Genomic DNA, 27,645 nt, shown 5'->3' on the forward strand with positions numbered 1-27,645 from the left:
ATTGTGCTCTTGTATCAAACTCAGTTTGAGAATAATGTTCAAATTTTAGATTCAGAAATTGTTTTATTAGATTCAATTCACAAAAAATATTCTTAAAAATTTGAACTTCTGAAGAAAGATTGTACAGAGTGCACCATAAAAATTATTAAGTTACTGAGTACTTGATAAGTTATTTGATAATAATTCTAATTGATGAGCTTATTTCTGCTATATTGCACAGATGGAAATCTACGGTACTATTTTAACATAGGAGTTGAAACTAATCTTTTTTTTCTCTTATTTCACTATAAACTAATAAATAAAATGATACTTTGAAAAGTAGTTAATGGAGAAACCATTATTAGGCACTTTAGTTTCATTTCAATTCAAACTAATATTCTTTTTCCTATTTCTCTATAAACTAATATTGATGAAATAATACTTTCAAAAGTAGTTGATGAAGAAACCTATTATCAGGCACTTGAGTTTCATTGTAATTCAAACTGATCACCTCTTCTCTATCTCTCTCTAAAAACCAATATTGATAAAATAATACTACTAAAAGTAATTAACAGACATAACCATTATAAGGCACTCGATTTCACAAATTTACTTAGATCAAGTTCTTGTTAAGCTCCTTCAGGTTACATATTATTGGTTTCGTCCTTGAACTAAATAACAACTAAAAATATAATCTAAAGTAACGTTTCTATCAGCAACATTAACTTACATAGAATATTTTCTCTGGAAATATTCTAGAAACCAAACATGTTGGTATTGCACTATAATCCATTAAATCCATTTGAAAGAAAATTTTTCCTTATACATTTCACGGTACAAAATTAATCGAGAAATTTTCTATAGGAAACTTACTACCTATATATTTTGTTAATACATATCAAGGTATATGTAACTACCTATATAATCTATTTTGTTAATACATATCAAGGTATATGTAAACTCATGAAGTATATTTTTTTCTAGAATTGTTGTTCTATCACACAACGAGAACGTTGTATCTTATCCTATATTATCATCATATCAAATAGAATATTTAAATAATTCCAAGTTATTTATATTTACTATCTAATCTCTACAGGAACTTGAATATTATTTAGGAAGGTAAATTAATGTTATTTCATAGAGAACCTATTTCTCTAGTAATAATTTCATCACATATCGAGAACGATTTTTGAGTTTCTGATCACCAATTCCTCATCTTCATATCTATTAAATTTATATATTTACTGTAATACCTGATCTCTACAGGAACTTGTTGAAGGTTATTTAGGAATGTAAATGTAATTTCATAGAGAACCTTTTCTCTAGAATCATTTCTATCACATAACAAAAGCATTGTTAGGAGTTTCTTATCCTAGTATTGCAACCATTAAATCGTATTTAGATATATTTTAAGTTATATAAATCTTGTACTATCGGATCTAGGAACTTGTTCAATAATTCGACTAGGTCCGACTAGAAATGCAGGAACCTTGCGAATGTGCCTGTAGTTTTAATTAATTAAAACTTAGATGCTTGAGTTCTCTCTATTGATGAACTCTTGCAGCGATCTCTGGCAGAGGAATGAGATCCTTTTGATTCCAACATCCCTTGTGGTATCCACGACTGCATTGAAAATCTGCATTATTTTCGTTTTCAGCATTCGTCCGTAACACCTATAGACAAATAGAAACATCGTTGATAATAAATCAAAAATCAATAGCCTTATATAGGATATTATAAATGTAGGATAAGCATTATGTTCTGGTATCAGGATCTCAGGTATTATGAAATAATTGACCGAGCGAAGTGAGGTTCAAGATTCAAGTCGACGGTTTGTCATTTCTCTTAATGTTTATATGTTGCGCATTCACGGCAAAACGTGGTAATATATTTTTCTGAGATCATGATCTCAGGTATTATAAAATAATTGACCGAGCGAAGTGAGGTCTAAGATTCAAGTCGACGGTTTGACATTTCTCTTAATGTTTAAATGTTGCGCATTCACGGCGAAACGCGGTGATAGATTTTCATGAAATTTGACAGATATGTTCCTTTTTAAATCGCGCGTCGACGTATATACAAGGTTTTGGAAATTTTACATTTCAAGAATAATATAAAAGGAAAAGGGAGCCTCCTTCATACGCCAATATTAGAGTAAAAATCAGACTCTAGAATTATTCATCATAAATCAGCTGGCAAGTGATTACACAGATGTGTGGAGAAGCCATTTTATTGCTGTATTTCCATAAGGTCTATAGTTTCAATCAGGTACAAGTGGATGAGAATACTGCGTGAGGTCTACTGTTCACAGAACTACTAGTAAAATAATTGACCGAGCGAAGTGAGGTCTAAGATTCAAGTCGACGGTTTGGCATTTCTCTTAATGTTTATATGTTGCGCATTCACGGCGAAACGCGGTGATAGATTTTCATGAAATTTGACAGGTATGTTCCTTTTTATTTTGGAAATTTTGCATTTCAAGAATAATATAAAAGGAAAAAGGAGCCTCCTTCATACGCCAATATTAGAGTAAAAATCAGACTATAGAATTATTCATCATAATTCAGCTGTCTAGTGCACTATAATTTATACTACCCGTTGAAAAACATCAAACATCTTGAAAATGTATCTTTCCATCAACGTTGTAGACAGTTGCATCCAGACCTGATAACAGCGCTCACACTCACATTCCGGGACGACACGTCACGGTAAGATGGGACAGAAAGCTCTATGTTTATTTAGGATTTTTTTCTAGACATTTTAAATTGATGAATTATTTATTAATTTTTGAGAATACAATCAACAGGTCAATGTAACTTACTGAGCGCGAGGTCTACTGTTCACAGAACTACTAGTTTATTTCATTGGAAGAATTGCTAGACATTCTAAATTTCTTTCATCTAATTCAAATACTGAGGCCCATCATTGCACAAAAGCCTGTTGAATTTGAATCATGATTGAAATCCAAGGACCCATCAGAGAAGTTCTGATTTCCTGTTTTTCTGAGGGGACGAAGGCTTCTCTGATTGACTCTCATGGCTTTTAATCGGGATTAAACAGAACAGACTTTTATGCAACCGGATATTATAAATGTAGGATAAGCATTATGTTCTGAGATCAGGATCTCAAATATTATAAAATATTATATTTCATTGGAAAAATTGCTAGACATTCTAAATTTATTTCATCTAATTCAAATACTGAGGCTATATAAACAGTATTACTGAGGCTAAATCCATTGTACAAAACCCTGTTAAATTTTAATCATGATTGAATTCCAAGGACCCATCAGAGAAGTTCTGTATTTCTGAAGAGAAGGCTTCTCTGATTGGCTCTAATAACATTTAATTGGGATTAAAAGTTAACTTTTGTGCAACCGGGTGTAAGTTTATTTATTGATTAATTTAGAATCACACAACTTCCAGTTCTGTGGAATTATTGTTTTTGAACATGGAAGACAATGGAATCTCATTTTAATTATTAATTTTTACATTGAAAAATACACAAAGTCATATGAATTAATATGTTTACTGCGTCTTCTTAATTCAATTGGATATAAAGTCGATGATCATAAAATTATGTTCTTCACACCCTTGTACCTCATGCAATATCAGATTGGAATCCGATTACTAATAAAATTATTTGTTAATAAGATAACCAATAAGATAATAAGATAATCAGATAATTTACTAAGGCTTATTTAAGATGCACTTTCAATGTTATCCTCAAAGAAGGAAGAAAGAATGGGTAAATTCAGTTGGCCAACTGAACTCAGTTGGGTGAATTCAGTTGGCCAACGAACTCGAGCTGCAGAATGTGCGTGTACAAAATTTGAAATTAATCAATAGTGTTATTGTAAAGCTTATAGAAGAGATTCTAGTCTGAACAGGAACTTCGCTACGCTCAATCAATCAGGAGTGGAAATGCAAAACTCTTACATGAAGTTAAGGCATGAAATTAATACATGATTATATTGAATGTGCCAACAACATTCAAATGTCGCGAAACTTCAACTGTTAAACTAAACATGCAGTTAGAATTCTAACAAAAACTTCATACAGATAATATCTAAACCGTCTGGCAGGGTTTGTCTAGTGGTAACAACTTCGGTCTGCTATAGTGAGGTCCACGTTATAATGGCAGTGAATAAAGATAGAATAATAGCGATCCCGATTCTCCGCATTAATTAATTATATTTCTACACTGTCAAAAACATAATTGGCATCGTTGTGGACCTAGAAAAGGATAGTACCACCGGCTTTGTCGAATGATAGATGTTGTGTATTTTTGAAAGAATAAGAACTCTCATAGAATTATTTCAATGATCTTTATTGAACACTGTATATTGTTAATCGAATACGATACAGAATAGAATTAATCACGGTTAAAATTTAACCGGCTTTTGTGCAACCGGCACTATAAATATTAAAGTATTAATCATTATTCAACTATATCGGGTAATTCAAAAATCTGGTGTGGCGCACTCACACAACTTTCCTTGCCGTTATGAAAATTGATCACCTGACGCTAGTGTTCCCGCGCATCTCAAGTCTACTATTCAAAGATTTGAGCCAGCTGGTGACAGGGCAATAACGCTGGAGACACACATGAGGTCTGCTATTTCTTCATAGTGAACGATTTAATAGAATCAACAATAATTTGCAATTGAATAATCACATTTTCTAGAATTTAAAGTTTATTTTCAATTTTAGGTGAAAATGTTACTGAACATAAATTGTAGAGATTTTCATGCTCAATCTACTCCACTTGATTGTTCTTGTTTCAATTGTATCTGAAGCCTGATAATTGGGAATCTATCTGCATTGATGGGGCGGAGCTCCTGAAATTTTTACAGATATGGGACTTGGGACAGTTGATAGAGCTTATCGATGACTATTTTAGGTATGAATTTGATCAAAATCGTTGGAGCTGTTTCCGAGAAAATCACGAAAAAACCCTGTTTTTGACAACATTTTCGCCATTTTAGCCGCCATCTAGAATTGCATTTGATCGAAATTGTTCGTGTCGGATCCTTATAGTGAAAGGACCTCAAGTTTCAAATTTCAAGTCATTCCGTTAATTGGGAGATGAGATATCGTGTACACAGACGCACATACACTCATACACACACACACACACACATACAGACCAATACCCAAAAACCACTTTTTTGGACTCAGGGGACCTTGAAACGTATAGAAATTTAGAAATTGGGGTACCTTAATTTTTTTCGGAAAGCAATACTTTCCTTATCTATGGTAATAGGGCAAGGAAAGTAAAAAATGCTAGATATTTTATGTTGGATACTCTGTGTAGGCGGTAGTTCAATTATATATAACAATAGACAATGATAGCAAAACCAAAGTTGATCAAATACTGTCATTATAACGTGGACCTCGCTGGTTCGTGGGTTCGAATCCCGCCGATAGCATGGAGGTTTGATTACCTCATCGGGTACGCGACAGGATGTCACCCCTCGACATTTTGAGCAAAGGCGACATCTTATCACCTAGCGAAAATATATAGCTACCGTCAACTTGTCCCTCCGTCAGCATGGAATGGCAGGTTGCATCCTGTCGGGACCGTACACGACAGAGTATAACCTTGCTCGCTTGCGTCAAGTGGTCACCCCGTCAGCATATCACCTTCTTAAATAGCAGGTGATATCCTATTTCAATTTCAATTCATTTATTCACACACACACACACACAAACAAACACACACACACACACACACACACACACACACACACACACACACACACACACACACACGATACATCAATATGAAATAAAAATTAATTACATCAATAAAAAATCTGGTGTGGTACACTCACACAACTTTCCTTGCTCATTGAACTGTAACCCTCATTCTTGAACGAGAATAATTTAGGGGAATAACATAATGACGATTGGCGTCAACATATTTGAAACTACTATCAGACTACTAAATAATAATATATAATTGTTTTCAGAGTACTTTTTCCTTTGTGTAAATTATTGTGAAATTCGATTTTTTTAAAAGTCGTCAAAACAGCTGTTCTACAGATTAAATATCTCGACTATGTGTTCTTTTTATGAACTGCTCTACCTACCTACCTCATGCACGAGAAGGAGGTTACAAAGTCCATTTCTCAAGGATGGGGTGAACCCCCCATTAGTTTCCCAGAAAGGAGACTCATGCCAGTTGATGGAGCTGATAAATAACTATACAGAGTATGAATTTGAAATAAATCAGTCGAGTAATTTTTGAGAAAATCGTGAAAAACATGGTTTTTCAGTAATTATCCGCCATTTTTCTCGAGAATATTACGCAGCTCCTGCAATTTTCCTAGAAATGAGACTCATGTCAGTTGATAGGGCTTATAAATAGCTATCCATGGTATGAATTTGAAGAAAATCGTTAGAGCCGTTTTCGAGAAAACCGTGAAAAATATGGTTTTTTAGTAATTATCCGCCATCTTGAATTGAATTTTATTGAATTTCTTATTGTCGGGTCCTCATGGTATAAGGACCTTAAGTTTAAAATTTCAAGTCAATCGGTTAATTAGGAATGGAGTTATCGTGTTCACAGACATACACACACAAACACACACATACACACACTCACACACACACACACACACACACACACACACACACACACACACACACACCAACACCCAAAAATCATGTTTTTGGACTCAGGGGACCTTGAAACGTATAGAAAACTTGAAATTGGGTTACCTTAATTTTTTTGGGAAAGCAATACTTTCCTTACCTATGGTAGTAGGGCAAGGAAAGTAAAAAACTTTACAGTATAAAATAAATAACATAAATATGAGAAGACATTACAATATCAGAAGGCAATTTATACATGTTATGTGGTGAAGAAGGGTAGAGGATCAAAAGTTCTTCCAACTATGGCTATCCATGTCATAGGAAGGCTTTTGATCCTTGGAATTTTTGAAAAGGATTGGGAAAGGGATGTGATAGAGCACAAGTAGGGGAAGTGAGCGCACTAATCAGAAAAGTTCTCTGTTAACTTATTATAGTTCTCAAAGGTAGAAAGAAGTAGTTAATTTTGATCCAAGCATTGATATCTGTTTTTACTTTTTTTGTTATCTTGGCACAGCTAATAATTTGTTCAGGAATTTTATTTATAATTTTAGTGCTTAAATATATGAGTTGTCTTCTAATATTTTCAATGTTAGTATGATAGATTAGGTGCTTATTTGAGGTGGGTCTTAAATTGTATTGATTATTGATAGTCCTATTATAATTATATAATATTGACTATTATAATTAATGTCCTATCACATCTTATCATTTATATCCATCGATTAGTAAATCATTCCCATAAAAAACGGAGGAAAACGACAGAAGAGTCCTGCGACAGTCGAGACCAGCGACGGTAGACACCGGCGACATTCGAGGCCAGCGACGGTAGAGGACTCCTGAAAAAGTGGCCTCAAATGTCGCCTGCGTTAGGCGACAGTTGAGGCCATTATAATTTTTGTACAGCCCCGACAGTCGAGACCTGCGACGGCAGAGGACTCCTGAAAAAGTGGCCTCAAATGTCGCCTGCGTTAGGCGACAGTTGAGGCCATTATAATTTTTGTACAGCCCCGACAGTCGAGACCTGCGACCGTAGAGGACTCCTGAAAAAGAGGCCTCAACTGTTGCCTGCGCTAGGCTCTCCAGAATGGTAGACAGCACCAAAAAATATTAACATTTAATTTGTATGGATTTACCAGCAAGTGAATAATATCCCATTATTCTTTCCATATTATGAATAAGTATTGCAACTTTACAACTGTAAATAAACCTTAGTTGCTTCATCATAAAAAACGAAATTTTCAAAGTCGTAAATACCTTTTTGATACTTTGATGTCAAATTCTCAGTTCATGATAGTTTTATTCTACGAATCAATATCCTGTTACAAATCAATAACATTTTCTTGATCTATATATACATTGAGCTTTTCTCATAACAACTAAATTGTTCATTTATTTCATTAACGATGTTGCTCATGGAATTAATTACATGATTACTTTCATATGATGATAACATCATACGTCGTTCTGAAAATCCTTCAAGGATAAGCACTATCTACCTTCAAAGTTCATATGCTTTTTTTATGAAGGAAGTTTCCATTATTTAGTTTTCAACAAATCGGAAGTTATAATAATTATAAAATGTATTTTGTCTGGAATCGCAGTAGGATGTGTCCTCAAATGTCGCCTGCTGCAAGCGAGTCTCTAATTTTTGTACAGGCCCGACAGTCGAGACCAGCGACATTCGAGGCCAGCGACGGTAGAGGACTCCTGAAAAAGAGGCCTCAAATGTCGCCTGCGTTAGGCGACAGTTGAGGCCACTCTAATTTTTGTACAGCCCCGACAGTCGAGACCTACGACGGGAGAGGACTCCTGAAAAAGTGGCCTCAAATGTAATTTTCGTACACTCCCAACGGTGGAGGCCTACGACCGTAGAGGACTGTAAAACAGTCCTCTACGGTCGTAGGCCTCGAATGTCGTCGGTCTCGACTGTCGCGCCCCCTAAAAAATAAAATTCCAAAATTGTTAAAATTGTTACTCACACAACATAGTTTCCTGGTTGCAGTTTATCTGAAAGTCTCCGATCGATGTTACAATATACTCCCTGAATTACGAGACCATTGTGGGGGTCTTGCTTTATCCACAGTACTGATACTGAAGGAGACTCTTCGGAGACAGATTCCAAAAATCCTGAAAAAATTGACAAACCCAATTTTCAATATTCAACATCTATGCAGAACATGAACTCTGGTATATTTTTCTAAATTCAAAACATTTTGTCACACCGTTGAGTGGGAGGAGACTGTCTAGCTGGGCCAATGGCAGGCGTTCATGCCCTTGACCAATAGCAGTACTCGCCTACTAGTATAAATTCTGCTGCTCTTGTATTTAGTTTTAGTTTATCAGAAATTGACAATGGTGTAATAACCGAAACCGGTCTTTCTAAGTATCAATAAATCTGTGGTTTTTGATAATTTCTTAGTCTTTTTCATTCAATAACACCAAAATATTATTTAATTGACTTTTATGAATAATACCTGCTATAATTCAATACAGGGAATAATATTTTTAATTTTATGAATAGAGTATATAAACGTGTTATCAAAATGTGACTGAAAGGCTAGGCGCACACCACTCAGTCAAGACAAGACAAGACATGACCAGACTCGTTTAGTCACAATACTTCACATAGTTGCTTATGACGCAACACACACTGATTAATCATTGCAATTAGACATGACTTCATAGGCAACTATGTGAAGTATTGTGACTAAGCGTGTCTGATCATGTCTTGTATAACTGGTGTGTGCCCAGCCTAATCAGTGTGTGTTGCGTCATAAGCAACTAAGTGAGGTATTGTGTCTGATCATGTCTTGTCTTGTCTTGTCTTGACTAACCGGTGTACGCCCAGCCTTATGGTGAAGACAATATTATTTTATTGTACATATACAGTAATTTAATTATTAACTATATTTACCGTGGACTTCGTAGGTTATGAAGCATTTCTTTCCTTTAGCCATTTGATTCCAGCAAATGACTTGTTCCACAGAGCCAATCATATTGAACTGCTCCTATTCACATGAAAAAATCACAAATTAAAGATTAGTTTGATTATATCCATACATTATATCACAACAAATATAACTTATCTAGAATACATTAATTGATTATAATATCTGTACGATATCCTATTATATTAAGCGAGCAATTTCTGTATATTATATATCTGTATATAGCAATATCTGGCTATTTTTATATCTGGTTATTTATGTTTTACGGATCTCAAAAACAGCTCTAACGATTTTCACGGAATTTGGAACATAGTAGGTTTATGATATAAAGATATCTGTATATAGCAATATCTGGCTATTTTTATATCTGGTTATTTATGTTTTACGGATCTCAAAAACGGCTCTAACGATTTTCACGAAATTTGGAACATAGTAGGTTTATGATATAAAGATTCGATTGCATTAGGTCTCATTTTTTGGAAAACTCGCTGAACAACATTAAAAGGATAATTCATCCTTGGAAAACAGATGATAATTTCGTCGTCTCTCGACGAAACAGAAGATGCGTGTGCCTGTGTGGGAGAGAGACAGAATTATTTCCAGCTGTGTAATCATAATCAATCAGCGAGAAATTTTATCTAGCTAGACAATTTAATCGATTTGATCAACATAATCTGATTTGTTGACACGACATGACAATCCTCCTAAACTAGAGTATATCATAATTTTAAAAGTTGATCATTATTTGACAATTTCAAGTGATTAGTAAGTGTTATTTGGTTTGTATATAATCTAAATGATATATTTTTTGTTTTCAAATGTTTGAACAGAAAATTGAACCTGAATTCAAGTGTATGGAACATAACCTACTTTCTGGACTATTTATAGTGTATAAATCAAAATTCGGGTAAGAAACAGTTTTGGGCTGCGCCTGTTAGTACTTCCCCAATCATTTTAAAGAATTGTGTTTGGTTTATCAAAAGTCAATAAATAAATAACGATCGAAGCACGGTGCCCCGATATTTGGATAAAATGTGATGATTGTCATACATTTTCTCCAAAAGATTCTATTGATTCCTTCCAAAGTAGGTAATTAGATTGTTCTAATTGAACACTCACTTGATAATGGCATTATATAGCCGAAGCATGTCATGATTAACTCATTTTAAAAAGGGAAGTGGGATTTATATGTTTATTTACAGGTAATTAGAATACATTCTGTTCTACCATTGTGAAACAATTAACTTATACTAAACTAATATTACCAGGGGCCCGTTTCACAAAGGTACAAGTAGGTTACAAGTCTTGTTGCCAACCATGGTTTTGGAGAACAGCTGATTACTAGCGTTTCACAAAAGCAGAATTTGTAAACTTGTAGTTACAATGAATTTCTACAAGTTTACAAGTGATTTGCTTGTTACGAACAAGTGTTTCACAAAGATTTTCATTGTAGCCAACAATTTTTGTCGAAATTACTTGTTCGTAACTATGAAATTTCTACCGAAGTGGAAAGCTATGTAAAGGATTTACAAGTGATTATTAAAATGATTTTAAATATTCAATAAATATTTCTAATAATCAAAAATGCCCTATATTCCTCTATTATTCATTATTTTGGAAATATATGCATCAGGAAATTGAATTTAATAAATTTCCAAAATAGTTATTAATGTGTTACCTCATAGGTTATGTGTACTATAGTATATATACACAGTATATCTATAGTATACATTATATATAGTACATTCACTTTATATACACTATGTATACTATGTATACAGAGTACATGTACTGTGTAGGTTACAAATTCAGCAATAAAATTTAATGAAGTAGACTGTACAAAAAACATTATATTGCTTTCAAATATTTTCAAAGTAATTATTGAAAAGTACAAGTAACCTTTATAAAGGATGAAAAAAGGAAATCATCATGAAAATAGATTATGTTTACTATTGAAGTACTTGTAGACTTGTAAAATTGTAAACTTGTAAACTTGCAGATCATAAATTTTTGTGAAACGTGAGTACTTGTAAACTTGTAACTACAAGTACTTGTTCGTAACCATGGTTGGTAACAATACTTGTACCTTTGTGAAATAGGCCCCAGGTGGTAATATCTCTGATATATAAGTCTTGAGGCTAAAATATAAAATAATTTATCATGCGAGATGATACCTTCCTGTATAGTAAAGGAGAAAAACACTTCACCAACAAAAAATCAAACGACTTTAAATATTACAGTTTCATTATTATTACCCTGGCCAATACTCTATCTCATAAGCCTGGTTTTTTCATTAGTAGAGTTAGTGGTAGAGTTATCTGGGCTCTTGGGTTACCTTGTGAACTCTCCAAATGAAAACGTTCATGGTAGAGTCGTGGTAGAGTACTAGTTTTTAGTAGTGTAGAGTGGTATAGCACCGAGGGATTGTACTCTACCACTTGCCTTCCCCCCACCGCTCCTCACTCCACTCTACCACTACTATGCTAATGAAAACAGTCTCGAGCTAGTAGAGTCGTGCCGTAGGCTGTCAAGTTTAAGAAGTATTGTTATTTATCAACATTTATTTAGAGGAGTTAATTTATTAAAGTGTTAAGATGTTTAGGTGTTTAACTAGCTGGCCCGGCGAACTTTGTACCGCCAAATAGTTTAAGACATCTCATGAAAAACTTTAGCTGGATGCACACCTGAGGAGGCGCGAAACGGCATTCTATTTATATAGATAATTTTCCAACTGCAAAATAAATAATTTGCTAAAAATCAATTAATTCTGAACACCGAAGACAGCACAATTATTCGAATCAAAGCAAAGTCTTTAGAGCATGTACGTCTTCAACCTGAGGCTGCACTGATGGATGGTTACACACAGAACAGTCATTTTGTTTTTAGTCGGGGCGTTTAGAATAGAATACATGGGTGTTTATGGAGCAGCACACACTCTTGTCTACTATCTACCGACGGCTGTTGTATGACGCAATGATTATAACAGCTGATTTTTATTTCTGTGTGTGACCAGCTCACAAATCTTCTCCCATAAGGATTACATGTACACTTTGAAGGACCATAGGAAAGAGTCCTGAAGTTGGATTATAAACTTGATAGGCCATAAACCTGGTCCTGGACATAGCGAACACAACCAAAAAAAAAATCATCAAAGTCTGTGCACACATAAAAAAGTTATTGAACGTCAAAATCGATGAGGCTCGATTTTTATTTATATTGATTATTAACATTTTAATGTTAGTTCTGTTCTCTAGACAACACACTTTACGTACTATTTTCAATTGTAGTGAAAACAGTTACTCGAGCAAGTAAGTAGAGTAGAGTTAGCTTGGTAGAGTTAGTATGCCAGTTACTCGACCACTAACTCTACTAGTGAAAACCAGGCTATAAAGTTATTATTATAAAAAAATTACAAAAAGTGCGCCCATTTGAGGAACCTTCTTCGAGATTCTCATCTGTACAATTATAAATATTTATTTATCCTAATGCTTTTTTTGAAGGAAAATGATTTTTTCATTTGAAAGCATTTGTCTCATGGAAATACTCACATAGAAGTCCAGATTGATTGGCTTTTTCTTATTATCAGGAGACGCAGATGGAGTGAATTTTGCCGCAGTTTTGGATGCAGTGTCTGTAGCAGATGGCTTTGAAGTTGCCATCTTTTGCGAACTAGAAGCTTCAAAGCTCATCAAATTCGGAGACTGCCTTTGCGAATAATTAGCAACATTCATCAGCTGGGTGTTCTCAGTCACTGTAAATGAATCAGTATTAATCAATGTAAATGAATCAGTATTAATCAATGTAAATAAATCAGTATTAATCAATGTAAATAAATCAGTATTAATCAATGTAAATGAATCAGTATTAATCAATGTAAATGAATCAGTATTAATCAATGTAAATGAATCAGTATTAATCAATGTAAATGAATCAGTATTAATCAATGTAAATGAATCAGTATTAATCAATGTAAATGAATCAGTATTAATCAATGTAAGTGAATCAGTATTAATCAATGTAAGGGAATCAGTATTAATCAATGTAAGTGAATCAGTATTAATCAATGTAAATGAATCAGTATTAATCACTGTAAGTGAATCAGTATTAATCAATGTTAGTGAATCAGTATTAATCAATGTAAATGAATCAGTATTAATCAATTAAAATGAATCAGTATTAATCAATGTAAATGAAACAGTATTAATCAATGTAAATGAATCAGTATTAATCAATGTAAATGAATCAGTATTAATCAATGTAATGAATCAGTATTAATCAATGTAAATGAATCAGTACTAATCAATGTGAATGAATCAGTATCAATCAATGTAAATGAATCAGTATTAATCAATGTAAATGAATCAGTATTAATCAATGTAAATGAATCAGTATATCACTTCAAATCTCTAGGACACAACTGAATCAATCGTTAACCCTTTTTAAACCAAGAAAGATGGCATCCATGAAAATTTTCTATGATACTTGTATCCATAATGGCGGCTAATTGTAGTTTTAGTTTTTAAAGAAATGAGGGGTTGTAGCTCAAATATTTTGAATGTAAACACCCATTGTGTGATACATCATTTCAAAGGCATTTACAAAACAAGAAAGATGACATCAATAAGAATTTTCTATGATACTTTTATCCAAAATGGCGGCTGATTGAACTTTATCATTTACTTCTTCAAAAACTAAAACTTCAATCAGCCGCCATTTTGGATAAAAGTATCATAGAACACTTTTATATTGGTGTCATCTTTCTTGTTTTAGAAAGGCCTTGAAAATGATGTACCACACAATGGGTGTTAACATTCAAAATATTTGAGTAACAACTCCTTATTTCTTTAAAAACTAAAACTTCAATCAGCTGTCATTTTGGATACAAGTATCATAGAACTTTTTATCGATACCATCTTTCTTGTTTTAAAAAGACCTTGAAAATGATGTACTACACAATGGGTGTTTACATTAAAAATATTCGAGTTACAATCCCTAAGTCACCTACGGGGGTTGAAATTCGGTTGTACTCATCAAAAGGTAGAGAATTTGACCAAATATCCTGAAAGTTACAGTATTATATCTACAGCAGTCTCCAACTTATTGAAGGGTTCCCATACATATGACTCCCTCTGTATATTTAATCATTGAGAAATATTTGTGTTAACGAAAATAAAGGATGATTGTTCATTTTAAACAGTGAATAATATAACAGATGATATACCGGTATCAGCTATCCTCTATAGAAGGCAGTGGCAAGGCAGAGAATCGGCAACGCTGTACTCATATATTTCTCCACTGCCATTATAACGTGGACCTCACTATAGTGGTACAGTATTAAAAGTCTACGGCTCGGTTAAATTTTAACCATGATTAATTTCACAATAACCAATCAAAGAAGGCCTTTTTGATAATACGGCTTTTGTGATTGGTTCTCATGGAATTAATCACGGTTAAAATTTAACCGGCTTTTGTGCAACCGGCACTATAAATATTAAAGGATTAATCATTATTCAACTATATCGAGTAATTCAAAAAGGACTTTACAATTTTGAAAATTCATATAAATCTTATTGAACAAGGTACAGAGCTGGTCTTGGTGTTGTTTTAAAGGAAAACAATTCACGTTTCTTACCTTAAACTAAAAGTGTCCTATGTGACTTCCGTTGATTATCCTGCAGACATCCCATCGATAGTCGATTTCTCCCCAGACTCGCACTAGCATTCCAGGTCTTGCTCAACAGCAGCGCAAATCCTTGCTCTACGTTCAGGTAGAGTGGCTGGCAAGAGAGGTACGTACACCATATCTTTTATGAAACCCCACAAGAAAAACTCCAGCGGTGTTAGTCTGGGGAACGAGGGAGCCATGCAATTACGGCCAATCCACTGATTTGGAAAGCGGAGTCCTGGTTGTCAGTCAGATAGTATGGTGGTGCGCCATCTTGCACAAAGAAAACATTTCGTTCTCGGTCATCCTCATTGATCTGTGGTATCAAAAATGTTTTCATCAAGGTACACTATGCCGTTTTTCAAACCAAAACACACAGCTAGCACGCTCGGGTCCAGTGAAGGCAGCCATCTTTGATGCAACTGCCGCTAGCGCTTATGCGGCGCGACCAGGCTGACTACGCGAGAAAAAACTTGGAGTGTACCTTGATATGTTGCAAACCTTTTTGATACCACAGATCGATGAGGATGACCGATAACGAAATTGTTTCCTTCATGCAAGATGGCGCACCACTACACTATCTGACTGACGCCCGGGATTTACTTAATGACCGCTTTCCAAACAGTGGATTGGCCGTAATGCGCCAATTGCATGGCCCCCTCGTTCACCAGACCTAACACCGATAGATTTTTTCTTGTGGGGTTTTATAAAAGATAAATGGTGTACGTACCTCTCTTGCCAGCCACTCTACCTGAACTTAGAGCAAAGATTTGCGCTGCTGTTGAGCAAGTTACACCTGGAATGCTAGTGCGAGTCTAGGAAGAAATCGACTATCGATGGGATGTCTGCAGGATAACCAACGGAAGTCACATAAAAGTTGTTAAGTCCTTTTTGAATCATTTGTCTAGACTGCAGAGTGACTTACAAACGTTTCTGGGAGGATACTGGGTGTCACGCCATGCTCCTTGGTTCTCAGCATTCGGCATCACCGCATTCATGTGATGACTAGGCATCTTGTTGTATCCAGCGTAACCTGGTACATTGCAAGGACTAGGCATGACAATTTGCGAGTTGTACCTCTGACCACCTTGCACAAACGTACCAGCGTTCGGAGGCTGAAAGAAATTGGTGTATCTATTTCCTCCCTGCGACTGTGAACCGCCGGAGCTTTGAGCAAAGAACCTGCGAAAAAGAAGCACAAAATATTACAATCTTCAGGATATCACAGTTGTATCAATATGAGAAAATAACAAGAAATGCGGTATCTGGCGTGATACTGTGAAAATAATGCAATATCCTATCATATTAAGCGAGCAATTTCTGTATTTTTATATCTGGTTATTTATATTTATCTATGGTTATTTATGTTCAACGGATCTCAAAAACGGCACTAACGATTTTCACGAAATTTGGAACATAGTAGGTTTATGATATAAAAACAAGATTGCACTAGGTCTCATCCTTGGGAAAACTCGCTGAACGACATTAAAAAGATAATTCATCCTTGGCTGAACAGCTACCGTGAAAATAATGCAATATCCTATTATATTAAGCGAGCAATTTCTGTATTTTTATATCTGGTTATTTATATTTATCTATGGTTATTTATGTTCAACGGATCTCAAAAACGGCACTAACGATTTTCACGAAATTTGGAACATAGTAGGTTTATGATATAAAAACAAGATTGCACTAGGTCTCATCCTTGGGAAAACTCCTTTCGTCGTCTGTGGATAGTAAAATAGTGAGTGAGCGAGTGAGTATGTGTAAAATAAAAATATCGCATCCCCGAAATTCATAAGATAATGTATAGCCAGCTGTGAAATATAAAAACGATCATTTTAGAGAATTGCGTTCTGTTTATAAATAAATAAAAATCTGGTGTGGTGCACTCACACAACTTTCCTTGCCGTTATGAAAATTGATCAACTGACGCTAGTGTTCCCGCGCATCTCAGGTCTACTTTTCTAAGATTTGAGCCAGCTGGTGACAGGACAATAGCGCTGCTGACACACGAAGTCTGCTATCTCTTCATAGTGAATGATTTTATAGAATCAACAGTTGCCAACAGTTTGCAATTGAATAATCTTTTTTTCTCGAATTTCGAGCTTATTTTCAATTTTAGGTGAAAATGCTACTGAACATTAATTGTAGAGATTTTTATGCTCAATCTTTTCCACTTGAATTTTTTTGTTTAAATTGTATCTGAAGCCTGATAATTGAGAATCTAAAACCAAACTTTGCATAGATGGTTCAGTGCTCCTGAAATTTTTACAGATATGAGACTTGTGTCAGTTGATAGAGCTTATCAATGACTTTTCTAGGTATGAATTTGATCAAAATCGTTGGAGCCGTCTTCGAGAAAATCACGAAAAACCCTGTTTTTGACAACATTTTCGCCATTTTAGCCGCCATCTTGAATTGAATTTGATCGAAAATGTTCGTGTCGGATCCTTATAGTGTAAGGACCTTAAGTTCCAAATTTCAAGTCATTCCGTTAATTGGGAGATGAGATATCGTGTACACAGACGCACATACACTCATACACACACACACACACACACACACACACACACACACACACACACACACACATACAGACCAATACCCAAAAACCACTTTTTTGGACCCAGGGGACCTTGAAACGTATAGAAATTTAGAAATTGGGTACCTTAATTTTTCTCGGAAAGCAATACTTTCCTTACCTATGGTAATAGGGCAAGGAAAGTAAAAATAACGAGCGTAGCTCGGTTCCCGGATATTATGATACAATTTGAGAGAGCAACAAGAAATAGAGTACCTGACATGATAGACGCTACAAGCCACAATAAGACACTCGAGACTCAGGCCCGGTTGCACAAACGCCTATTAAATTTTAATCAAGATTAAATTCCACGAGAACCAATCAGTGATAGTTTTTCTGAGAAGAAGGCTTCTCTGTTTGGTTCTCGTGGCAGTTAATCGGGATTAAAAGTTAACAGTCTTTTGTGCAACCGGGTGTCTGTGTCACAGTGATTTTGTTAACATCTGAGACCTAAATTATAATTATTTGAAGATTAAAAATCAGGACATTATTATTAGAGAGAAGAAATATATAACTTTTGAAAAAGTTATTCAATTTACCAAAAATACCTCAACTAAAAGTTATTTTTGGTTAGTATTAGTAAATTGGATAACTATCTTAAAAATTGATATTTTCAGAAAATTTCTGTTTTACTAGATCAGCAATACCATGAAAAATCAATCCTCTAAATCTCATGGATCTCATTATCTCATACTGAATTTGAAATGTTCTGTCCCAAAAATTTGAACTTTAGACGCTCATATCTCAAAAAGTAATGATCGGAAAAAAATGTTTTCCTGAGAAAACTTTTTCATTTTGATAGCTTGATGATATACAAATCAAAAAACTTTGAAAAAATCACGAGTAGATAGTTTATTTTTAGCCTTTGCACAGCCTTAACCGTGATTGAAAGCTTTGAGAACCAATCATAGAAGCCTTCTCTGATTGGTTCTCGTGGCATTTAATCACGATTAAAATTATACAGGCCTTTTGTGCAACCGGGTCTCAATATATTGCAGAAAGTGCACATTTGCAGCAGATAATATAGCGTATTTACATATCATTATGAAAGTCTTGAGATGATGAATAAAAATTGACTAAATTGAAAGAAAAGACGTTGATTCAGCTGAAGATGTGGTAGGTATTACAATGAAACCTGGTTCTGTATTATGAATTGATATTCGAATACATAAAATTGGTATTACCAATATCAACGTCTTATTCTTTCAATTATGGAGAAATACCACTACAATCAAATTATTAAAATTGACTTAATTATAATATTACTAAGGTTTTTAGACTAACCTGTTTTGAGGCATCTGCCTGGATGGCAAGTTCATGGCTTGCATTGAAACATCTGGATGAAAACCTGATCCTGGATATATTTCATTTTCCTTATTGCTTGTGAATTGCTGTGCCATATTTTGATCTATAAAAATAAATACCGTACTGTATATCAATCTAATAATTGATCAGAATCATCTAGTATGCAGTCAAAGGATATTTTATACACGTTTGGAGGGAATTATCCAAACAACTTAATATTTACACACTTTTTTCGATGTAATGAAACACGACATGCAGTCAATCATCAAGTAAATAATTAAAAACTTTTAGTTGCTGACTGAAGTACTTTCGATCTAGCGATCATTTTTAACAGTGACTTAATATTTATTTTACAAGGCATTCCTAGAATAGGAACAGTATACTAAAGTATTGCAAAAGAAACACCCCAAAAATGAGAGTGGGTCATAAAAATCTTAGACCAGTATACTTGCAGGCCTTGGTATTCGCAGATGATATTGTTCTGATGGAAGACAGTGCAAGGAAACTCCAGAAGGCAGTTGACGTATGGAAAAAGGTTTTGTCAAGACGATCAATGGAGGTGAATACGAGCAAAAGTAAATTATGAGGGTAGCGGTGGGAGAGAGAGATAGCTGTGGAATAACATGCAAAGGAAAGACCCTGGATGAGGTAGACCAGTACGAGTATCTGGGAGCAATTATCTGTGCAGATGGAAAACTACATAGAGAATTGCAAACAGAGTGAAAAAAGCAATATTTCCAGCTGAACAGCACCGTGGTTGGCAAAAGAGAGTTAAATATGACGACAAAGAAAAGAATATTTAATTGTGTGTTTGCTCCAACTCTCATTTATGGCAGTGAAAGCTGGGTAACCCTCAAGAAACACTGGAGTAAGGTTACTGCAGCAGAAATGAGGTACCACAGAAGAGCAATAGGAAAGACAAGACACGATAGATGGCGAAATGAGAGAGTGAGAGGAGAAGTGGGAAGAAGAGCACTGATGGAAGACATAAAAGAAAGGCAACTCAAATGGTTTGGACACCTCACTAGAATGCAAGAATGTCGCCCAGTAAAGGAAGTGGTGGAGGCTAGGAGGGAAGGAAAGAGACGGAGAGGTAGACCTAGGATGAACTGGGAAGGCTATCTGGAGGAATTGGGGAGGGAGAGAGGCAAGACAATGAGAGATATGAGAAGAATGGCTGAGGATAGGACTGCATGGAGGAGATGGACCGAGGCTGGTACCCCTACGCTGTAACGGCAGAGGGGGTCAAGAAAAAGAAGAAGAAGAAGATTCCTAGAATAGAATAGAATATTCATTTTATTCAACAATAATACAGAAAATGTCCATATAGTTGAATAACGTCATTTCTTTAACTGCATCTTCGATTTGCCACTTCATGGTTCCTGGCTATTCGATTCCAGCTGAATGAGGACTAAACTTAAAGGATCATCTGCAGCTTGTCACGAGAACTGCGTTCTGTTTATAAATAAATAAAAATCTGGTGTGGTGCACTCACACAACTTTCCTTGCCGTTATGAAAATTGATCAACTGACGCTAGTGTTCCCGCGCATCTCAGGTCTACTTTTCTAAGATTTGAGCCAGCTGGTGACAGGACAATAGCGCTGCTGACACACGAAGTCTGCTATCTCTTCATAGTGAATGATTTTATAGAATCAACAGTTGCCAACAGTTTGCAATTGAATAATCTTTTTTTCTCGAATTTCGAGCTTATTTTCAATTTTAGGTGAAAATGCTACTGAACATTAATTGTAGAGATTTTTATGCTCAATCTTTTCCACTTGAATTTTTTTGTTTAAATTGTATCTGAAGCCTGATAATTGAGAATCTAAAACCAAACTTTGCATAGATGGTTCAGTGCTCCTGAAATTTTTACAGATATGAGACTTGTGGCAGTTGATAGAGCTTATCAATGACTTTTCTAGGTATGAATTTGATCAAAATCGTTGGAGCCGTTTTCGAGAAAATCACGAAAAACCCTGTTTTTGACAACATTTTCGCCATTTTAGCCGCCATCTTGAATTGAATTTGATCGAAAATGTTCGTGTCGGATCCTTATAGTGTAAGGACCTTAAGTTCCAAATTTCAAGTCATTCCGTTAATTGGGAGATGAGATATCGTGTACACAGACGCACATACACTCATACACACACACACACACACACACACACACACACACACACACACACACACATACAGACCAATACCCAAAAACCACTTTTTTGGACCCAGGGGACCTTGAAACGTATAGAAATTTAGAAATTGGGTACCTTAATTTTTCTCGGAAAGCAATACTTTCCTTACCTATGGTAATAGGGCAAGGAAAGTAAAAATAACGAGCGTAGCTCGGTTCCCGATATTATGATACAATTTGAGAGAGCAACAAGAAATAGAGTACCTGACATGATAGACGCTACAAGCCACAATAAGACACTCGAGACTCAGGCCCGGTTGCACAAAAGCCTATTAAATTTTAATCAAGATTAAATTCCACGAGAACCAATCAGTGATAGTTTTTCTGAGAAGAAGGCTTCTCTGTTTGGTTCTCGTGGCAGTTAATCGGGATTAAAAGTTAACAGTCTTTTGTGCAACCGGGTGTCTGTGTCACAGTGATTTTGTTAACATCTGAGACCTAAATTATAATTATTTGAAGATTAAAAATCAGGACATTATTATTAGAGAGAAGAAAATATATAACTTTTGAAAAAGTTATTCAATTTACCAAAAATACCTCAACTAAAAGTTATTTTTGGTTAGTATTAGTAAATTGGATAACTATCTTAAAAATTGATATTTTCAGAAAATTTCTGTTTTACTAGATCAGCAATACCATGAAAAATCAATCCTCTAAATCTCATGGATCTCATTATCTCTTACCGAATTTGAAATGTTCTGTCCCAAAAATTTGAACTTTAGACGCTCATCTCAAAAAGTAATGATCAGAAAAAAAATCCTGAGAAAACTTTTTCATTTTGATAGCTTGATGATATAGAAGTCGAAAAACTTTGAAAAATATCATCAGTAGAAAGTTTATTTTTAGCCTTTGTAAGGCCTTAACCTTGATTGAAAGCTTTGAGAACCAATCATAGAAGCCTTCTCTGATTGGTTCTCGTGGCATTTAATCACGATTAAAATTATACAGGCCTTTTGTGCAACCGGGTCTCAATATATTGCAGAAAGTGCACATTTGCAGCAGATAATATAGCGTATTTACATATCATTATGAAAGTCTTGAGATGATGAATAAAAATTGACTAAATTGAAAGAAAAGACGTTGATTCAGCTGAAGATGTGGTAGGTATTACAATGAAACCTGGTTCTGTATTATGAATTAATATTCGAATACATAAAATTTGTATTACCAATATCAACGTCTTATTCTTTCAATTATGGAGAAATACCACTACAATCAAATTATTAAAATTGACTTAATTATAATATTACTAAGGTTTTTAGACTAACCTGTTTTGAGGCATCTGCCTGGATGGCAAGTTCATGGCTTGCATTGAAACATCTGGATGAAAACCTGATCCTGGATACATTTCATTTTCCTTATTGCTTGTGAATTGCTGTGCCATATTTTGATCTATAAAAAATTAAATACCGTACTGTATATCAATCTAATAATTGATCAGAATCATCTAGTATGCAGTCAAAGGATATTTTATACACGTTTGGAGGGAATTATCCAAACAACTTAATATTTACACACTTTTTTCGATGTAATGAAACACGACATGCAGTCAATCATCAAGTAAATAATTAAAAACTTTTAGTTGCTGACTGAAGTACTTTCGATCTAGCGATCATTTTTAACAGTGACTTAATATTTATTTTACAAGGCATTCCTAGAATAGGAACAGTATACTAAAGTATTGCAAAAGAAACACCCCAAAAATGAGAGTGGGTCATAAAAATCTTAGACCAGTATACTTGCAGGCCTTGGTATTCGCAGATGATATTGTTCTGATGGAAGACAGTGCAAGGAAACTCCAGAAGGCAGTTGACGTATGGAAAAAGGTTTTGTCAAGACGATCAATGGAGGTGAATACGAGCAAAAGTAAAATTATGAGGGTAGCGGTGGGAGAGAGAGATAGCTGTGGAATAACATGCAAAGGAAAGACCCTGGATGAGGTAGACCAGTACGAGTATCTGGGAGCAATTATCTGTGCAGATGGAAAACTACATAGAGAAATTGCAAACAGAGTGAAAAAAGCAATATTTCCAGCTGAACAGCACCGTGGTTGGCAAAAGAGAGTTAAATATGACGACAAAGAAAAGAATATTTAATTGTGTGTTTGCTCCAACTCTCATTTATGGCAGTGAAAGCTGGGTAACCCTCAAGAAACACTGGAGTAAGGTTACTGCAGCAGAAATGAGGTACCACAGAAGAGCAATAGGAAAGACAAGACACGATAGATGGCGAAATGAGAGAGTGAGAGGAGAAGTGGGAAGAAGAGCACTAATGGAAGACATAAAAGAAAGGCAACTCAAATGGTTTGGACACCTCACTAGAATGCAAGAATGTCGCCCAGTAAAGGAAGTGGTGGAGGCTAGGAGGGAAGGAAAGAGACGGAGAGGTAGACCTAGGATGAACTGGGAAGGCTATCTGAAGGAATTGGGGAGGGAGAGAGGCAAGACAATGAGAGATATGAGAAGAATGGCCGAGGATAGGACTGCATGGAGGAGATGGACCGAGGCTGGTACCCCTACGCTGTAACGGCAGAGGGGGTCAAGAAAAAGAAGAAGAAGAAGATTCCTAGAATAGAATAGAATATTCATTTTATTCAACAATAATACAGAAAATATAGTTGAATAACGTCATTTCTTTAACTGCATCTTCGATTTGCAACTTCATGGTTCCTGGCTATTCGATTCCAGCTGAATGAGGACTAAACTTAAAGGATCATCTGCAGCTTGTCACGAGAACTGCGTGACCCTCAGAATCCAGTGAAACTGCTGGACAGCAAACTCAGCTAGAACAGTCATATACAGCAGGTAACCAGTGGACTCTCCCGCATTTGTTTCTGCTGCTCAAGATGAGGGGCCTGGTGACTGAGAAGTACCTTATAATGATGTAAATGCGCGGAATTCGGTAAGACGTGTGGAACTTATTTACATTGGAGAACTTCATCATTGGATCTCGGTGTTTCTATTTCAGCCTATCGGTCTATTGTATTTCCAACAATATTGAGAAGTTCGCTACTTCAAGTACTGGTTAGAGAAAGCTTATTCGTCACCTTCAAATACCGATTGGGCTGATATTTGTTAGTCTAATAGCTCGTATAGTAGCCTAATATTAGTCTTCTTCTTCTTCTTACAAACAAGGATTAGGCTTTAACCTGTTCCGACTCACATCTAGCCAATTATTCAAATAAACATAAAAAAATCCTATTACTGCCAACGCTTGCGTGGTCTGCCAACATCTCTTTTGCCTACTGGCTGATAATTATAGACTTTAAATGGTATTCTTTCAGCTGACATTCTTTGAACATGCTCCCTCCATTGATGCCGATTCTCCGTAACTCTTTCATTCATGCTGCAGATTTTCAATTCTTTCCTAATATCTTCATTCCTGAAATGATCTCTTCTGTCACATCCCTTGCCTAATATTAGTTTCATTAAGATTTCAAATTCTCCAGAATACAAATGGTACTTTACCCGAATAAATTTAGGTTGACGCACTCGTATATTGATTCGTTTAAAATAATTATTATATTTTATTAAGCAAGAAATTATATTTTTCAATAATTTCATAATGAATTTTCATAATTAAGATGAAATATTTTGTTGATTAATTATTAATTCTACATTGTTAAAAGACTATCTGGCAATAGAACAAAGCGAGAAAGAGAGAGTGCTATCCGCTTAGTTGAATGAGAGACAAGGATAGCAATACTATTGCTAATCAAACGCATCCACTATAACGTGACCTCACTATATCTATCTTTTTCTCTATAGTGTGGTCCACGTTATAATGGCAGTGGATAAAGATAGAAGAATAGCGATGCCAATTCTCTGCATTAATTAATTATATTTCTACACCGTCAAAAACATAATATTGTCATCGTTGTGGATCTAGAAAAGGATAGTACCACCGGCTTTGTCGAATGATAGACAAGGATAGCAAAACCGAAGTTGATCAAATACTGTCATTATAACGTGGACCTCACTATATCCGTCTACCTCTCTGTCATTCTATTTCTTCTTTATCCTTCACTTTCTCATTTTCACTCTTTCTCTTGCTCTCTCTCACACACAAACTCTACCTATATTGTTGCTCTCAAATTTTCCCCCTTTCTTCCCAGCATCTATACATCGGTGTAATGTATTTGGAATAACATCAGAAGCACTTCCATTGCCACATCACCTATGGATTGCTCCTGTGGGGTCATTCGGCTGGGGCTGTAGATGTCCTGAGGCTGTAAAAGTGGGCTGTAAGATTCATAACAGGCGGCAACAATTTTGCCCACTGCAAGCCCAACTTTGCTCGCCTTGGTGTGCTGATGGTCTTCAGCCATTATAGTGCTTGGTGTATGTCATGTAACCGTGTCATCATCTTTTAGGATGATTTGTAAAACTATGAATATTATTGTAAATGGTATAAATATCTCAAAGTAACAATCTCAAGTAAAAATTTGGATAGTGTAGAGATACAAAATAGGGTAAACTCAGCAAACGGGTGTATGTATGCCTGCAAAAAGCTACTTTCTTCAAAGTCCCTATCTCACAGAACAAAGCTCAGACTATACAAGACAATTATAAGTCCAGTGTTACTCTAAGTCTGAAACTTGGAAAATGACCAAGAAAGAAGAACAAAAGCTCATAGTATTTGAAAATAAATTGTTGTGAAAGATATATGGGCCCACGTACGAGCAAGGAGAATAGAGGAGGAAACATAATAAGGAAATCAGAGACCTCTACAATAAACCAGACATTGTAAGTGAAATAAAATGTAGGAGATTACAATGGGCTGGACACATACTCACAAGAGGAAAAGAGTCCAAGCTGAAAAAAGTTCCAACACCCAACCCTCTAGGTAAAAGACCCCGTGGGAGACCCAGACAGAGATGGTGGCAACAGGTTAAGACTGACATGGAGAGACTTGGATGCTGAGGAGCGAACTACGTGGAGACAGTTTGTTGGTGCGGCCAAATATCAACCTAGATATAGATGGCCCTGGGAGTAAGTAAGTATGGTATTAATATTAATAGTATTGTAAACTATGAATATATTGTCATGTAACCATGTTACCATAGGCGACAAGCCTAGTAATAATTGAAAAATAAAATCTATCTGTCTACATCTATCTATGTCAAGAGGATACAGCATATACTGGCTGCCCTTAGTAAAATTCACTACCACAACACCAGCCACCGCGAGCTGCTGAGTGTCGCCAGTTATAGATTTTCTACACTGAAATTCTTTAACAAACTGCCTCCTGGTGTGAAGTTAGATGAGGCCGCCTTCAAGAGAGCCGACAGGAAGCTGCTTTGTGATAAGGCATATTATAATGTGAATAAATTCATGAGTAATTTGAATAAGTAGATTATAAGTAGGCTAATTATGTTTATTAAAATTGAATTCTATGACGCCATTGATCTCACAAATGTGGGTAATGGATGGAGCAGGAGGTATTGAGGTATTATAGTACCTATCTTTGAATGTGAAAAGCTTTGAAACGGTTTGAGATTTGCGGTTTTTGCAATTAATTTTATCTTGAACATTTTGAAAACATGTAGGATAAAACCACCTTCCCATTAATAAAAAAAGGACATTGAAATTTGGATTCAAGATGACAGACCAAAACTTTGAAGTGCCGACAAAAAAGTACGGTAGGTAGTTTTTTATACATAAAAAGTTATCTGTTGAAGCCTAACAAAACAATTATATACGGTAAGCAAAAATTTTATTTGGAATTCTCTAGAAATTATGACTAAATCATCACTAGCATGAGATCTAAAAATAGAAAGAGTATTACAGTTTCAATACAGTACAGAATAAGCTTTCATATGTTTGATCCTACGGGACCATTCAACTTAACCAATCCAGATTTCTATTTTACGAAAAAAAATTATTTTTATTTATTTTATTTTATTTTTGCGATTTTGTGCTCAAAATAACATACTAAATCGATCCCAACCAATAATTTGATAATAGGTATGTTGGCACTGGACGTGCACTTACACCTAATACATGTTTGTTATAAATAATATAATAATAATAAATAATATAATTTAAAGAGAATATTTTCTTTTACATTGAAATCTATGTATTTAAATACAAAAAAATAGAAATTTTGGTGTTAAAGCTTGCTTACTTTTTATGGATGGAGGGATTCGAAGTTGTGAATTATTCATATTTGGAGTTGATGTCGGATGTCGCGAGTCAAACTGTTTGTGAGGAAACATTGTTAGGAATAAAGTTTGAAAAACTAAGAAAATTATGTGGCAACAATGCTTTAAATATTTGCTAAAAAATAAAAAATCTAGCTATACAACGTTGGAAATCGGCGGGCCGACGATTGACACATGAAAAGTTGAACAAGAAACGACACGATGAGA

The 27,645-nt window shown here is 35.1% G+C and overlaps 1 protein-coding gene across 2 annotated transcripts; it reads right to left on the reverse strand.

The window, feature by feature from the left end:
• Positions 1-43: 43 nt before the first annotated feature.
• LOC111063351 lies at positions 44-27,645 on the reverse strand. 2 transcript variants are annotated; one of them, XM_039429256.1, is made up of 7 exons: positions 27,402-27,645; positions 22,544-22,667; positions 16,120-16,376; positions 13,078-13,280; positions 9,496-9,589; positions 8,561-8,708; positions 44-1,655 (listed from the first exon to the last, which is right to left on the reverse strand). In XM_039429256.1, exons 1-7 carry the CDS (start codon positions 27,490-27,492, stop codon positions 1,508-1,510), a joined length of 1,065 nt encoding a protein of 354 aa, XP_039285190.1. In that variant the 5' UTR covers positions 27,493-27,645; the 3' UTR covers positions 44-1,507. The 2 variants fall into 2 exon arrangements, with proteins under 2 accessions (XP_039285190.1, XP_039285191.1); XM_039429257.1 differs by lacking the exons at positions 22,544-22,667; positions 27,402-27,645 and adding an exon at positions 19,063-19,180 and having other exon boundaries at positions 876-1,655.

This window comes from Nilaparvata lugens, chromosome 5 (genome assembly GCF_014356525.2).
Source record: "Nilaparvata lugens isolate BPH chromosome 5, ASM1435652v1, whole genome shotgun sequence".
NCBI classification, from domain to species: domain Eukaryota; kingdom Metazoa; phylum Arthropoda; class Insecta; order Hemiptera; family Delphacidae; genus Nilaparvata; species Nilaparvata lugens.